The sequence below is a fragment of the Lissotriton helveticus genome, chromosome 3_1, assembly GCF_964261635.1.
Source record: "Lissotriton helveticus chromosome 3_1, aLisHel1.1, whole genome shotgun sequence".
Taxonomy (NCBI): Eukaryota; Metazoa; Chordata; class Amphibia; order Caudata; family Salamandridae; genus Lissotriton; species Lissotriton helveticus.
The window spans coordinates 2077338573-2077352356 of record NC_136061.1 but is presented as its reverse complement, the minus strand read 5'-3'; the positions used below and the strand labels follow the sequence as shown (position 1 = coordinate 2077352356).

Below are 13784 nucleotides of genomic sequence, written 5' to 3'. Positions count from 1 at the left end.
ATGCCAAAGCACATGCCCGACACCCCCAGTATCTGAGATTTCAGGGTTAACCTGTTATCCATCTTCACCCCTAGATTCTTTGCAACCTGAGAGGAGCAGGATGGAGGGAACATATCCAGTGGCCACCAAGTCTGCCAGTCAGGCTCAGTGTCACACCCAAAGAAAAGTACTTCGGATTTATCGGAATTGCACTTAAGGCTGTTTAGATGGAACCAGTGAAAAACAGCCCCAAGGCAATCCCGAATACTGTCCCCGTCAAAGTCACCTCCTCTCTTACAAGAGAAGATGAGCTGGGTGTCATCTGCGTAAGATACGATCTGGGCACCATGCGACTCCACCAGCGCCGCCAACGGGGTCATAATGATGTGCATTGTCCGTCCTGACTCAGGAGCATGGTTTAATCAGAAGACCTGTGGCATATTTTTCTGCCACTTTGGATCCAGTGGCTGCTGGACTACCTGGATGTCTAAAAGCAGTAGCTGCAACTTGCACCAGTTTAGAACAAAGTGAGTCAATTATTATGGGACATCCTGTAACTGTGTATGTTCCACATGCAGTTGTGATCCTATTGACTCGTACGAAAACTCAGTATCTCACCCCTAGTCGGCTGACTAAATATGAGAGGATTCTCATGGGTGCTGCAAATATAGTCATTACCCGATGTAACATTTTAAACCCTGCCACTCTACTCCCTGACTCAATGGTAATGGAAGATAAGGGAGATCATGAGCATGACTGTATTGACCTGACAGAGTTTAGTACTAAACCTCGCCCAGACATAAAAGAAACTCCTTTGCCTGTACATGATGAGGAATGGTTCGTAGATGGTTCATGCCTGAGGCATGAGCTAGGAGGCCTAAGTGCTGCTTATGCTGTAGTCACGTTAAACAAAATTGAAGAAGCATCCTATCTATTTGGAGTAAAGTCTGCACAAGTAGCTGAATAGATCGCTCTGATAAGAGCTTGCAAATTGGGAAAAGACAAAAAAGTAACAGTGTATACTGATAGTCAGTACTGTTACGGGGTTGTGCATGACTTTGGCCAATTATGGCTACAAAGAGAATTCCTGACTTCTTCAGGTACCCCCATTCGAAATGGAAAAGTTGTTCAAGACCTTTTAGAGGCAATCCAATTACCAAAGGAATTGGCAGTGGTCAAATGTGTTGCTCATAAGAAGGGCCTTGACCCTGTATCTAAGGGAAATGACTTTGCTGATCGGGTGGCAAAACAATGTGCTATGGAACAAATGAGAATAAATCCCAATCGGGGTGGGGTTGGAAACAGCTGCCAACTTAGAATGTTTGAAGAAGTGCCTACATGGGATGAAGTGAGAGAATGGCAGCATGTGACGCCCTGGGAAGAGAAAGAGAAGTGGAAAGAACAAGGTTGTAAACCGAGACGTGAGGATGGTGTCATTGTGGGCCCAAATGGTATGCCTGTGTTACCCAGACACCTGCTTGCCCCAATGGCTCGATTGATACATGAGGGATCACACATTGGGAGGGACGCCATGGTTTTGGTATTTCAACAGACTTGGTACAACAAGAAATTCAGGAAGGTAGCAGAATCTCTCTGCCAGAGGTGCTTGACCTGTCAGCAGTTCAACGCTGGCAAAAGAACAGTGGTTGAATTGATGAAAATTGGGAGATCAGGGGGTCCCTTTGTGAGAATACAAATTGATTTCATTACCATGCCTCGTTGTGAGGGAAAAAGGTATGTCCTAGTCATTGTCTGCCTATTTTCAAAGTGGGTGGAAGCTTACCCTGCCACACAGAATGACGCCATAACAGTAGCTAAGCTCCTACTAAAAGAGTTGATACCTAGGTTCGGGGTTCCAGTCTTTATTGATTCAGATAGAGGCACCCATTTTCAGAATGAAATTTTGGCCCAGCTTTACAAAGCATTCGGGATCACTCAAAAGCTGCACTGTGCATATCATCCAGAGGCTTCTGGAGTGGTAGAACAAATAAATGGCACTATAAAAAATAGATTGGCAAAAATGTGTGACTCTACTGGCTTGAACTGGATAAATGCCTTGCCTCTTGTTCTGATGGGACTCAGAAGCATTCCAGATCGAAGAACAGGCCTGAGTCCCCATGAGATATTGATGGGAAGAGTGATGAGACAAGCTTGTGTACCAGGATACAAACTGTTAAGCATTTCTGATGATTTGGTACTTGAATACTGCAAGCAACTGGGTGACCAAGTGCGTTCTATCTCTCGCCAGATTGGGGCAGACGCCGTCGCCAACCCGACAACACCAGTTCACAAATTGGTTCCTGGTGACTGGGTTAAGATAAAGAAGCATACTCGTTCGAATTGCCTTGAACCAAGGTGGGGACAAAAGCGCCAAGTAATCCTGGTCACCACAACAGCGGTGAAGTGTGCAGGCGTTCCCAAGTGGATCCATGCCAGCCATACCCAGGAGGTGATACCCGACGAGGAACCTGGAGCAGAAGGTCGTCCAGCTGAGGGGTCTACAGCTGTTGGTCCTGAAGTAGCTGATATCAGACGGCCGAGCACCAGTTCCATTGAGGGTCCTGTAGGCGTTGGTCCAGAGGTAACTGATGACGTGTGGCCAAGCACTGGTACTGCTGAGGATCCCACAGTTGTTGGTCCGAAAGTAGCTGATGACGAGCTGCAGAGGATTTGGCCAGAAGATTGGATACCCATAATCGACCTTCCTGGAGACCCACTCAGAACAAGAGAGCGAATAAGAGAAGACAGAGAGTGGAATAGAGAGGTCGAGCAAGGCACAGGCGAAGACCCTCAGATCATTGAGATTCACATCAAATCTGAGGACGAAGAAGAAGGTCAGACAGGGACAGAACAAGGGATCGATACTCCTCCGCTGACTCCTGATGTCGAAAAGGGACAGACTAGACATAGTGTAATAGTTCGAGCAGAAGAAAATCAAGGGATCGAAGTGCTCGAGCAGGATCAGGCAGAAATAGAAGAACGTGTTCAGGACACAGAAACAGAGACATTTGAAAGCCAAAGTCAAAACTCACCTGAACAAGGCCAGCTTAGTAACCAGGCAGAAGAAATAGATACAAGACCTGGGACTAGTCAGACAGAAAGGGAGAAGGCAGAAATTGAAGTGCCACAAACAAATGAAAATAAAAGGACATTAGAAGAAAGCCAAATAACAGTGCCAACCAAAAGACTCAAGAAAAAGAAGCACATTGAGCCAAGGTATATTAGGAGACTAAGATTAAGAATAAAAACTGTCCAAGAGAAACTTGCAGATATAAGAAAAAGTCCCCGAATTGCAGAAATACCTGAAGATAGCTCCAAGAGAAGGAGTGAGCGAATAAAAAGACAAAACGAAAAATACAAGGATCCGGAGTGGACCTACTTAATCTTGGAAAACTTTGAAGATCTTGATATTACTGACGAAAGCGACGGAGAACGGATTACTGATTACTCTGCAGAGGAAGAGGAAGGACCGCAGTGAAATTGCTCAGCATAAAAATACCTGGGCAAAAGCCACAAAGAGGGGTTAAAATTTTATTTCTGAGCCAAAATGTCTGATACAAATGTGAGTAGTAGACCTAGCCGCAGTTGTTGCAAAACATGCTGCAAGGTGTGTATATGTAGTATAGTTATAGTAATATTAATTTGGATAGGATTAACAGTTTTCATTCCCTTTATGGTTAGCAAAAATACTAATATTGACCCTACTCAGATTACCGACACTGAAGAACTGACAACACGAAGTGTAGAAAGACGTGAGAAAGCACTCAGACAGACAACACGAGACTTAGAAGCATCAGATGAGGAAGGACTACATTACCACGGAGTTAGAAACAAGACTCATTTAAATGTTTTCGCAGACCTGTTAGTGCATTATGTAGAAACTATGGAAATAGAAGATTGCTATGTCTGCATGAAGCTACCTACTTCTGTGGCTGAAGGCGTGACATATCATCACCTACCTCTGACCTATGGAATCTCCTGTAGTATTTTAGCAAGCTTATTTTACAAAAGAGGACCGTTACAGTACTATTATTCTAACAATGACGTGATCTTTTCTGAACTTCCTATATGTGGAAATCTGAATCCTGTACATACTAGAAGTGACGTTACACGTTATATGGGAGAATATTTTCTGACTATAGGTACTATAGACTTAAATGAAGCACACAGAGACAACTTGACCTGTTCATTACATGAACAAGAAAAGGTATTCTTAAACATGGCAGAGAAAAGAAGGGAGAGTTTCCAAAGAAAGGCAAATGACAAAAGGCAGAGAACACCTAAATGGGCTGAAAACATGGAAAGCACCTCAAATGGCGGGGCAGGGCCTGCTTTGTTGCTGGATTTCGAGAAGAAAGGGAAACTCTGTCTTCATCGCGAGAAGACTAGTTATTATAATAAAATTTTCATTGGTTCCAGTCAATGTGAGCACAATTACAAGGTAATTGGGGGTTGGGGATTCAAAAATGGGTCAGAGCCTGTGTTTCCTGGAATTTATTATATATGTGGAGACAAGGCTTATTTCAAATTGCCGGATCACTGGTATGGAAGCTGCTATTTTGGCATTGTCTTCCCGAGAATATACCATGTGAATGAAATTGCTGGAAGCAGTGAAAATACTAATGGCTTAGTGCGTAGTAAAAGAGAAAGTGTAGGTGAAATAATGGGTAGTATTTTTAGTGCACTGATACCTGGAGTGGGAGTGGTTCTGAACACTCACAGAATTTGCAAATTGTCCACAATAGTGGATGTGTTGTCTACTGACACAGCTCATGGATTTCTGCTGGTCAATACCGAAATGGTTGCGATCAGATCAATGGTTTTGCAAAACAGACTTGCTCTTGATACCTTATTAGCAAAAGAGGGCGGAGTCTGCCGGATGTTGAAGGCGCAACATTGTTGCACTTACATTCCGGACAAAAGTGTACAGCTCAAAAGATATGTGAAAAACATTACTAATTTGGAAAAGGAACTCAAACCACTCGAGGTTGACAGTGCCTGGAAGAGACTGGTTGATGGTCTCTCCAATGTAGGACATTGGTTTGCTAGTTTAGGTAAAAGCTTATTATTTGAGGTACTGATGCCAATTGGAGTGATAGGTCTTATCCTATTTCTCATATTCGTCTGTTGCAAATGTCGAAAGCATACTAAGAAGTATCAGGTGAATGCAAGAGGAGTGAAACGGAGTGCGGATGAACTTGAATTGGAAGAAATGAATAATCAGATTTATAAAAAGGTGAAAAATTCTCACCCTACCAAAAATGAGAAAGAGAAACTGAATCGCCTGTTGGAAGAGATAGAAATGTACAAGGTGTGAAAGAAAGTTGGCATCTGGTTCCATTTTTTGTGATGATAGTAAATATCATCAAAGAGGGGATTGATAGAGCAAGATTTCGCATCGCGACTTGCTCGAGTCAAGAACCTCGAAAATCTATTATAATCTCGTAACTTCAATCGTTGGTTTACTAATTTTATGTATTTTGAATATGTGTAGGTATCATAGAGACGCTTGCATATGTGTTTTACTAATACGATTAATCCGTGTCCCTAAAATGGCCGCTGCTTGACTTTCCTCTTCTGCGCATGCGTCAGTCACACTCACGTGACTACACTTAGAGATAGTTTTGGAGGGAAAGGGTGCGCATGCGTAATAGCCACAAGATGGCGTATCTCTGTATTAACGTGGTGAAGCTTCCTGCTGCTGCTCTTGTGACATTGTTCGTTGCACTTACCCTTAATGCATAGTATATTTTTATAATGGTGAAACTAAAGTACGGAACTTATAACATGTAATACATTCATTTATTTTTATGTACTAATTTGTTTTCGCTTACTTTTCATGTATCCTCGGCACTGAGGGATGATGGGGATGGGGAGTCCATCTTGGAGGGAACTTCTGCGCAGAATCAATTGATGGTGCGGTGACATTGAAACCCAGCCAAAGAAGGTTGATGCCAGAGCCTGCCTGGGAACATGCACCTTCACCCAGCAAGAGCATCTAGATTGTATTATATTGTAACACATTGTATTCTTTTGCATTGTATTCCCTGCGACTTCTCGTGGGAACCCCAATCTTGCTAGGCGGCACCTTAACATGCAAATTAGGCTTTAGAATAGTCTGTTCTGATTGGTGTGTTAACCAAATCCTACTTTAGGACCAATCGAAATTTGGGGATTCTGACACTTTGCAACATTTGGGGGGTGGTACCCTGTCCCAAAACAGTATATCTAGCCTAGGTTTAGCTAGAGAAATTGTCCGACTTGTCTGAATAGCTGACCTGTCACTGACCCAACGCACTCAATAGGTGACTTGATACAGAGCGCTGCGGAGCACTCTAAGGTTTTACTAAACCTTAAGTGCTGGCGGAGCACTTTGCTGAGGAGTTCGCTGACCCAATCGGGGTTCCGATCGATAGCTGCAGAGAGGGTGGAGCGCAGGCGTTGCTTCCGAACTGCGGGTGCTGGTCGTATCCTGGTGGTCCTGTCCTGATCCTAATCTGGGTTTCCTGTCCTGTCCTGGGGTGTCCATTCTGCACCTGCTGTCCCACTGAGGGTTATCCTTCCTTGAGGGTTTTCCTGTCCTTAACTGACCCGTGGCCAGGGTTGGTTTTCACACCAGTCTAGGTAAATATTGCTCTAAGTTCTTAAACTGCACCTTCCTATTTTTCTGTCTTTGCTTCAATAAAGACATACCCTTTGCATATGTTAATTTTCCATGCTTTTCTCTGCAAATCATTGCATCTCATTAAAGTCATTTACAGTTTACATTGCATAGCATGTTCCTATGTTCCCTATTTTTTTTAGTATAAATCTGTCCATAACTGTTTATGAATTAAATATATGATACGATTTTTCTCCTAAATACTGAATTGAAGTAATAATGTTAGAATTATAGCGTTGCACTTTTACCCCTCCATAGATGTATAGGTTACCCTAGTGTCCTTTCTCTCGAAACCTGACCCCCCTGATAAAGTTCCTAATGCGTGCATAAAATTCCTAGCATTTAGTACTCTCCCTCGAATTTCATTTTCGTTAATTCTGAATTCCCTCATTAGTGGGTTAGATGGTTACCTGTATACTCTTCCTATATAGTTATGTGTTCTTCGTTATTCTGATTATAGATTGCCTCATTACTATTAACTATATGATTGAAGAATCTGAAATCTAAGATAAACTTTTAAAACTTCTCAGTTGTCCGTGGTCATTTCATGAAATAAAATATAAAAGTTGGGGTTTGTATTTTGCTGCCTTTCCTTTTACAGCTAGCTCCCTGACCCATCGTGGTCATAGGTACCCATAACGGTGGATGGTAAGTTGGGTACACTGGAAATAATCGAAAGGGAACTCCCAATTATTGATAGTAGATTGTGTGGTCATCTGATCAATGTATATGATAAAGTAAAGTATATGGGCCCGAAGCCAGAAGTGGCGAAATTATTGGTCGGGTGACCCGCGATCTCTAGCAGAGTCATTTTTTCTTTACCATCTAAAAGTTTACCAATTTAGAAATCTGCATACTGGTACCTCCAATTGTTTTGTGCTCCACGTCTGTAGGCCCGAAAGAGTCGAGAAATAAACTGATGTCGGGACTCAGGGTCGGTATTAATAAGGGACTCTGCTGTGTCACGACTCTGGCCTAACAAAGCCAACATGAGTCGGGTGGCGCCACCTGGCGGTGTGCAGAAGCACTACTATGACAACGCAGGGATCCTGTCTGGCTTCTGGGAAATATTCAGATGGTGAAAAATCTGTGGTTAGATATAGTATCCACCAGAAGGAGCATTAGCGAAAGTGCTTTGTTGTTTTCATTCAAAATGTATCATTAAAATGCTGACTTTCATTGATGATGAATCTGATGTTTGTTAGTGCTTTCTAATACTATGCTCTTGATTGCTTTAGAATATCCAGAATGAAAGTATGAGCTTTGCAGGAGAAAAGAAAAGGAAGACGAAGGAAGAAGCAGCCTCTTTTGCTACGGTAATTTGATTGGATAGTTTTGCATATCAGAGTGCAATTTTATTAAATTACTTTATATTGTGATGAGCCTGCTCAGTACCCAGTTTCATGAGTATCAAAAGCTGGTAAGGTGACACTTGAGACAGGCAAAGCATAAAGAGTAGCATCTAGCAGAAAAAGGTGGACATTCTGATGAGTTCCTGTCTCTTTGTTTGTGCCTACATGCATATTAGAAGTGTAATTATATGCCAAATAAATTTATTTCAAAGCTTGAAGATTTGGAAATGAGTCTGTTCATCTGTTTATATATTATATTTATTGATATATTCTGCCAGGTTGCTGGGAATAATGTGACAGGCTACTTATAACTGGTATAAGGGATGCATAGTTTAGATAGAATTAAGGGCATTCACATTGTCAGTGGTATAATAGTAAATGTAAATGTACAGGAATTTATATAGCGCAAATCACCGAGCGGTTTCTAAGCGCTTGCTTAGGGAACCCGTCCTGGTATTCCCCTGTGAGATAACCCCAGCAGGGTATACACAAGGTGAAAGCCAGGCATCCCACCGCGAGGGGCCATAGTGGAGATTAAGCAAGCTATTGCCCAGAGTCGCAGAGTGTGAACCCGTGAATCGAGTAGGCACCGGAGCGAGAATTGTCGAGTCCGTGGACATTTTAGGACTCAAGACCCCGCCGAGCTGGGAATTGAACCCTGGTCTCGGGCTGACCTCTGTTTCCAGGTCTGCCTCCTCTAACCAGTGAGCCACACTTCTCCACAGTTCAGGTGAGAGAGGTATACAGCAGTGAAGGAAACCTTACTGGTGTTACTAGACCTCACGGCGGCCTTCGACACCCTGTCCCCTACCATTCTGGCCAGCCGACTCAGCGAGCTGGGAGTCAAGGGCCCTGCACTTAGCCTCTTAACATCCTTCCTCGACCAACGGAAGCAAAGGGTTAAGCTAGGCGAGTATATGTCACCCATCAAGCCTGTGAAGTGTGGGGTCCCTCAGGGCTCCACTATGAGCCCGACGCTTTTTAACGTCTATGTCGCCCCACTCGCCAGGCTCATAAGATCTTTTGGGCTAGAAGTTCTTTCCTATGCCGACGACACGCAGATTATGGTCTCCATATCTCAATCTGTTAGCATAACTGCTCATAATTTTAAAAACTGTATGGAGGCGGTCGCTGGATGGATGGTTAAGAACTTCCTTAAGTTGAATGGGGAGAAAACGGAGGTCCTCATTTTTGGGGGCAAAAGTGAGATCTGGTCAATGGACTCGTGGCCTTCTGTCCTTGGTGCCTGCCGCTTGCCGTCCCTCTTTGCCCGCAATCTTGGGGTCATTCTGGACACTACTCTCTCGCTTGAGAAACAAGTCAGCAGGACTGTGTCCACCTGTTGCAATGCTCTGAGGATTCTAAGGAAAATTTTCCCTGATGCACGCAAACAGGTCGTAGTTGCGCTTATTGCATCCAGGCTTGACTATTGCAATGCGCTGTATTTGGGCATTAGCAATGGTCTGGTCCAGCGCCTTCAGACTGTGCAGAATGCGGGTGCCCGGTTTGTTGTGGATGCCCCTAAACGCTCCTCGGGCACGGCTATTAGAAAAAACCTGCACTGGCTCCCCATGCAGGCGAGGATTAATTTTAAGGCTCTCTGCCTTACACATCGTGCCCTTAATGAGACTGGGCCTGAAGCTATTCGTGCTCTCGTGGCCTACTATACCCCCGGTAGAGCACTTAGCTCTTCCAGTAAAAACCTGCTGGCTGTTCCCCGAATATCCAAGGTCAGATGGGGTGGAAGGGCCTTTCTCTGTCTTGCGCCCAGACTCTGGAACACGCTCCCCAACGACCTCAAGGGGATCTCTTCCCATACCCTGTTCCGTAAAGCACTCAAGACTTGGTTATTTCAAGAAGCATATTTGTAACTCTTCTCTTGGTGACTCTTGAGCATTCCGTTCACCATCTTTCAGCGCCTTGACGCCTACGGGTTTAGTTGCGCTTTACAAATTTCTATTAATAATAATAATAATAATGTTGTCCACATTACAAAATGGATGCAGACTTAAGTACGGTATGTAAGAAATTGCTGTTTAAGGTTGTTCTTTAAGGTGCAGATTGAGGTGTCCTGACTGGTGTGCACTGGAAGTATGTTCCATATTTAGGGCATGTTTGCAGAGAAAGATTGTTTGAGAGGGAGCTATTTCTAAGTCTGGGTATGTCCACAGTAAGCAGAGCTTAACTTTTAACAAATGTGTTTATTTCAGAGATCTCATATGTTTGTGATATATTCATGTTTGATCTGTGGATGCCTCTGTAGGTAAAGTATATGGGCTTGTACACTAAGCGATGTTCAAGGGATATAAGAACAGGTATGATGCACTGATAAATGTTTATATTTGGAAACAGACTGGTTGCTGCATGGCGAGCTGTAGGTGTACAAGTTAGCATAGTTCTATAGTCTAAACATAAGCTGTAGGTGTGCAAGTTGGCATAGTTATATAGTCTAAACATAAGTTGACTTAATGGTTGGATGTACAAATTAAGGGTTTATTTTGGGATTACAGAGAGGTTTTTAGTGGAAACACGTGCCTTTGGCCATCTTTTAGAAGGGAACATCATGGTGGAGTGGTTTGTCAAGTATGAAGCCAGCTGAATTTTCTGATGTGATCAGTTCTGATGAAATGCCCATATCTTTCAGTTGGTGTGTCTAGTAATGGGTATTTCCAGGCTTTTATTTTGGAGAGCAGGGGACATTTTATCTTCTGTGGGTTTAGCATGAGTGTCATATTATTAATTGAGTTTAGAATTTTCTGAAGGGTAGAAGCTGTGGGTTTAAGCCTATTTGAGTATTTAATCTTAACTTGGGTGCATATCATCTGCATATTGTAGAAAGGAAGTTACTTGTTTAATTGAGATGTTATTTAGTTGTTCCAAATAAAGATTGAAAAGGTAGTGAATATGAAGCCTTGAAGACCTACATATGGAATTTTATTATCATTGATAATAATTACATTGTTTTGATGCAGTGTCTTTCTGAAGAATAGACATGAACCAGTTAAGCTCTATTCCTCTACTACCCATTCTGCCATTTAAAACTTTTTTAGAGAATTTCATGGACAGTGGCATTAAGTGCTGCTGATATGAACCACAAGTTAGGAGCTTCTTTCATGGAAGAGATGAAGAACCTCATCAAAATATTTGATACCATATGCTACAGTAATTATCTCCCCGGAAATGGCTCACACTGGTAGACTCTTCTAGTTGGTGGACAACAAATCTTTTAAGAACCATAGGGTGTAAGTGGAAGTGGTGACTTGTGGTGGGCCTGTAGTTTTCCAGCAATTCTGGATCAGCATTGTTTTTCGAGAAGAGGGCAAACACTACTCATTTTAAAGGAATCTGGAAGATAGACGTGGTTCAAGGAGGAGTTTATCATTTGTAACCATAGAGGGGGAAAAGGCACTTCTGTGCCTTTTAGTTGGGAAATGTGGGTTGAGCTGTGATGAGAAATGTGATGGTTTACTGTCATCAACATCTTTCTCTAAAGGATCTATGGAATGAAAATGAAGACACTCCAGGTTATCGAGTGGCTTTTCATCTTGAAATACTATGTGTATGAGGTAGGGGTGTGTGTTTAGTTATGTCCTCTCTAATTGCTAGCTTAGTGAATGGCTGTAAACCTAAAAGAAAGACTCAATTGTGGAGGACTACCAAAGTTTGCGACCATTTGCAATACCATGGCAGACAGCGGTAGAGTGTCACCATGGTAAACTAGAGAGGAACTTCAAAGTTCACTCAGTATCTAATGCTGCAAGGATTTCTCTGCACTTTTCAAAGTGATGTACAATGTAGGCACATTAGCTAATGCAAAATGAAGATATTTCCAACCAAATTGTTTTCTGTACATATTCTATGAATATGTCCTAAACTACGTTCACTGGGAAGAACGAGGAACAAACTGCTACTATCAGTACTATCCTTCGATCCTTGACCAAGAGAATTCCACAGTTACAGATATAGTTAGCAACAGCAGTGCCTACATCAAGTTAATGCATATAAAAAGTATGGAATGCATAAGGTTACTTGATTTGTCTAGATGGATGAAGCAGGGCCATTTAAAAAAGTATCCTATAAAAGGTTTACTGTATAAAAGTTTACTGTCTGGACCTAGTAAATAGGTTTACTTATGGTGACCATTAGATTGACAACAGTAGTAAGGAAAAACATAGCTGAGCAATAAAGTTTATGCACAAAAACTCAAACAGAGGTGATGATAGAACTGCCTACTAAACTGCCTACTAACATGCTCCACTTTCCACGCAAATGGGTCCACACTTACCAAAACAGCCTATAGCTAATACTGCAAAGCAAATCAAAATGCAGCCTGACACAATGCAGTTATGTCCATGCTTGCTACAAATGCCCCTTACTACTTACTTTGAAACCTCCCTGACTGAACTCCTTGACAACAACAGTTTGATGTTTCTATTTGGTGACTTTAAGGCCATGAGCTTTGTGTGAAAGACAACTGCTGTACATTCTGTTTTAGCAGTTATTATTGCTCACAGCATACATAACCTCTGCACCAACAGAAATAACATGCCACACATTTGTAGAGTGTGCCCTTCAACTGTTAGTGCCATTGGCAGGTAGCAGATGTTTGTCACCCAACTCAATGATATTATGTTTATCTACTTTGGAACAATGAAAGGCCATGGCGACCTTCCTAGGGTAGAATTTCTAACTAAGGGGTTAGCACAAATCCCTGGAGTATATTAGTTTACTGAACCATCAGACCTGCCTCGGTTGAGTGTCAGCCCCTAAATTCTACTCCCCAACTGCAACTTGAGAACATACAGTACAGGGAACACACATTTCTTTAAAGAAAGAGATTCATAAATATCAACTGCACAGAACAACATAGGATACCGCCCTGCTTCTATGAAGTCAGCCAGAGGGCTCATTTTCTTCTTGTGCTGGTTTCTGCTCTCACCTTGCTGGATCCCGTTGTGTTCCTCCTGCTCCATGGGATGCAGTGCCTTTTTCCGTGTTCCCGGCTCCAGCATATTCCCTACCCCACTACTGCCATAGGTTACTCCTCCTACATAAGATCAGATTGTCCATGCCCTTCAAAGTGATGCCTTATTTACCTAGACCTAAGCCACCTTTAACCTAATCTAGCGAAGAAAGATGATCTTGCCCTATAGGGATGCTTGGGAATCCTCCTTACCCTTCTAGGGCACTTGCTTAGTGTGCCTCTGGAGATTTGAGAGAGTGCCTCCTCAGACATGTTGGTCTCCATAAAGGTGAATAGCAAACATGGGAGCCATGTTTTCAGATGCACTTTTAATCTCTTGGGCATATCATCTGTCCTCCCCTGCTCAGTTCAACCCCTTCCTATCTTCAGCAAAATTGCACATGGTGTCAGCTATCCCACAAGTGCTAATGCACATATCTTTGCAAAGTGTGCATATTTATTACATACAAAATACATTCTACCAGAATACTTCTGTCTACTGAAAACCTTTTGATTTGTTTAGCTATTGGACATGCATTTTTACTTTCCCTTTTTCCTCCACCCTTCTAAGTTGCTTTCTAACTATTCAATGTTAGATGAGCTTTACTTAGATGCTGTTTGCAGACTGCCACTTGCTATATTTATCTCAGTTAATACAAATGTAAGATGCTTAAACTAGTCCAGATCCTTGCTACCATTCTGTCAAAGAAGGAGTGCTCTTGCCTTATAAGGATGCTTGGATATGCTGCTTACCCTTACTAGAGAACTTGCTTAATGTGTGCTCTGGCAATGTAGCAGAGGCCACACAATGCCAGAGTTGATAAAGTTG

The 13784-nt window shown here is 42.6% G+C and overlaps 1 protein-coding gene across 1 annotated transcript in view; it reads left to right on the top strand.

The window, feature by feature from the left end:
* The window catches only part of FANCI (FA complementation group I), a 765095-nt gene that overhangs the window by 691600 nt on the left and 59711 nt on the right, over positions 1–13784 (top strand). Inside the window, exon 35 of the mRNA XM_078683200.1 lies at positions 7879–7956. Within this exon, the coding sequence (XP_078539326.1) occupies positions 7879–7956 (78 nt within the window). The remainder of the gene's footprint in view (positions 1–7878; positions 7957–13784) is intronic.